Raw genomic sequence first — 2,555 nt, forward strand, 5'->3', positions numbered from 1 at the left:
ACACCTGTTTATCTTCTCCTCCATGTTCACCACCACCAATCAATCTTTATATATATATCATGAGTTGCAGAACCTTTTACCATTAACTTTTTCTCACCATGGATTCTGAAATACTCCTTATCTTTTCCTTTCTCCTCTGCATCATTGTGGCACTCAAACTAGGGAGAAACCTCAACAAAAAAAGCAAGCCATCATCACTAAACATACCCCCTGCACCATGGAAGCTTCCTGTTATAGGAAACCTGCACCATCTTGTTTCATCCACACCACACCGAAAACTAAGAGACTTAGCCAAAATATACGGACCCATGATGCATCTCCAGCTAGGAGAGATCTTCATTATCGTTGTTTCCTCAGCAGAGTACGCCAAAGAGATCATGAAAACACATGATGCAACCTTTGCATCGAGACCTCAACTTCTGGCAGCAGATATAGCTACTTATGGATACACAAACATTGCTTTTGCACCTTACGGAAGTTACTGGAAAAAGGTACGAAAAATCTGTTCTGTCCCCAAAACGTGTCAGTTCATTCCAACCGATCAGAGAAGAAGAACTCAACAATCTGGTTCAAATTGTTAGTTCACATGTTGGAGGGTCCCCCATCAACCTCACTGAAGCAGTGTCCTCATCAATGTATAACATCATTTCAAGGGCTGCTCTGGGGCAGAAGCGCACCAAAGACCACAATGAGTTCTTCTGGCTCCAGGAGTGAAATCAGTTGTGAAAGAAACCCTAAGGTTACACCCACCAGGAGTTCTTCTGGCTCCAAGAGAATATGCAGAGACATGTGAGATTGATGGGTATGAGATACCAGTGAAAAGTAAGATATTGATAAATGCCTGAGCAATTGGGAGAGACCCAAAGTACTGGAATGAAGCAGAGAGGTTTTATCCAGAGAGATTCATTGGCAGTTCCATTGATCTTAAAGGGAATCATTTTGAGTTCATTCCCTTTGGTGCTGGAAGAAGAATCTGTCCTGGCATTTCCTTTGGCTTGCTAAATGTTGAACTCACTCTTGCTGTTTTGTTGTTTCACTTTGATTGGAACCTTCCTGAAGGAATCAAAAGTGAAGACTTTGACATGACTGAGAAATTTGGAATCACTGTTGGATTAAAGAATGACATATTCTTGATACCTCTCACTGCTGGTAAGATATATTTCTTTGCTAAATCATATTATCTCATAACCATCATAGTCTCACTCTTAACTAATTAAAGGTAACGTATATTATCTAATCAAGTTAAACATTATAAGAAAACATTATCTAATGTCACTGTTGATGTTTTTAAAGGGAAGTGATGCAAAGAGAGTAAGGAAGTTAGCAGTGGAAGCAAAGAAGGGTGAGTGAGGAAGAAGATTTCCACACATATTTGTTGAAAAGTGAATATGCATCAGTGTTTCAGTTCTTCAATAATGAATAATTGGTCAGCAGATCAAGTCTTTAAGAACTCTTACTGTAATATTTTTATGTTATGTTTGTTTTCTCAAGTATTGAACTGTGAGTGTCCTTTCTTTTTCTCAGCATGCTTCATCTAAAGAACATTAATAAATGTGTTATTGCAGTTATAATTTTCACCTTTATGTTTCTCTGTCTTTTATGCATGGCTTATTTAGTCACTCCCATAACGGACCCATAACTACCAGATTACAAAGTTTGTTTAATTCTTGTTTTTTTAATTATTATTATAATTATCATTTTTTAAAATTTTGTTATACTATTTACACCTTTTTTATTTAATTCTTTTTTTTATATAAAAGTGAGTCGATACATAAATTTTATTTGGCAAATTGATAATAAAAGTGTTTCAATAACGTGAAAGAATAGGTAAGTTCGATGTGAAAGAATATGCAAGTTCTAGAAGTTGTTTGCAAGCCTTAAATGGTTTCCAAACCGTATTAAAGACTTGAGAATTATTAAAAAGCTTTTAAAAAACCAGAAAACATAAAACAAAGAGAAGGTTGGTTTTTTGTAGTGGTAATTACGTCTATATCTCTTTTCACCACTCTTAAAAGATTTCAATATTTTTAAAAAGATACAACAAATTTTACTGTTTCTATTTTACAACGAATATAATCACTTTCAGTATAAAATAAATTGACTATGTTTAACTTCTGTGAATTAAACAATTAAATATTTTAAATTACTTCTAATTATTCAAAAATAACATTGTTTTTTTTATTAAGTTAAACAACTAAATATTTTAAACTATATTTGATTATAAAAAATAATAGTGTTTTTAAAACAAGTATAGACTCAGAAGATCTTTTAGAGAATTTAAATCAATACAAAATTCATCTAAAAACTTGTTATTAATAATTTTTTTTTAAAGAGCTAAACTACACAAGAATAGAAGGATATTGACAACTTAATAATATGTACAACTATTACTCTTGATTCTTCTCGTGATCTTCTTTATATAAAAATTTTTAAGAAAGATTTGATACTCAAAAACATTAATTTTAGGTGTGTAGGTTGGTCTTAGTCTAAAAGAGGAAATGTGCTTGTATGCTCAGGTCACACAGACACACACATATATATATATATATATATAT

The 2,555-nt window shown here is 32.7% G+C and overlaps 1 protein-coding gene across 1 annotated transcript in view; it reads left to right on the forward strand.

The window, feature by feature from the left end:
- The window catches only part of LOC106765132 (cytochrome P450 71D11-like), a 13,704-nt gene continuing 11,149 nt past the window's right edge, over positions 1-2,555 (forward strand). The window contains exon 1 of the mRNA XM_014649640.2: positions 1-491. Coding sequence (XP_014505126.2) covers positions 99-491 — 393 coding nt within the window. The 5' untranslated portion in view covers positions 1-98. The remainder of the gene's footprint in view (positions 492-2,555) is intronic.

This window comes from Vigna radiata, chromosome 6 (genome assembly GCF_000741045.1).
Source record: "Vigna radiata var. radiata cultivar VC1973A chromosome 6, Vradiata_ver6, whole genome shotgun sequence".
NCBI lineage: Eukaryota > Viridiplantae > Streptophyta > Magnoliopsida > Fabales > Fabaceae > Vigna > Vigna radiata.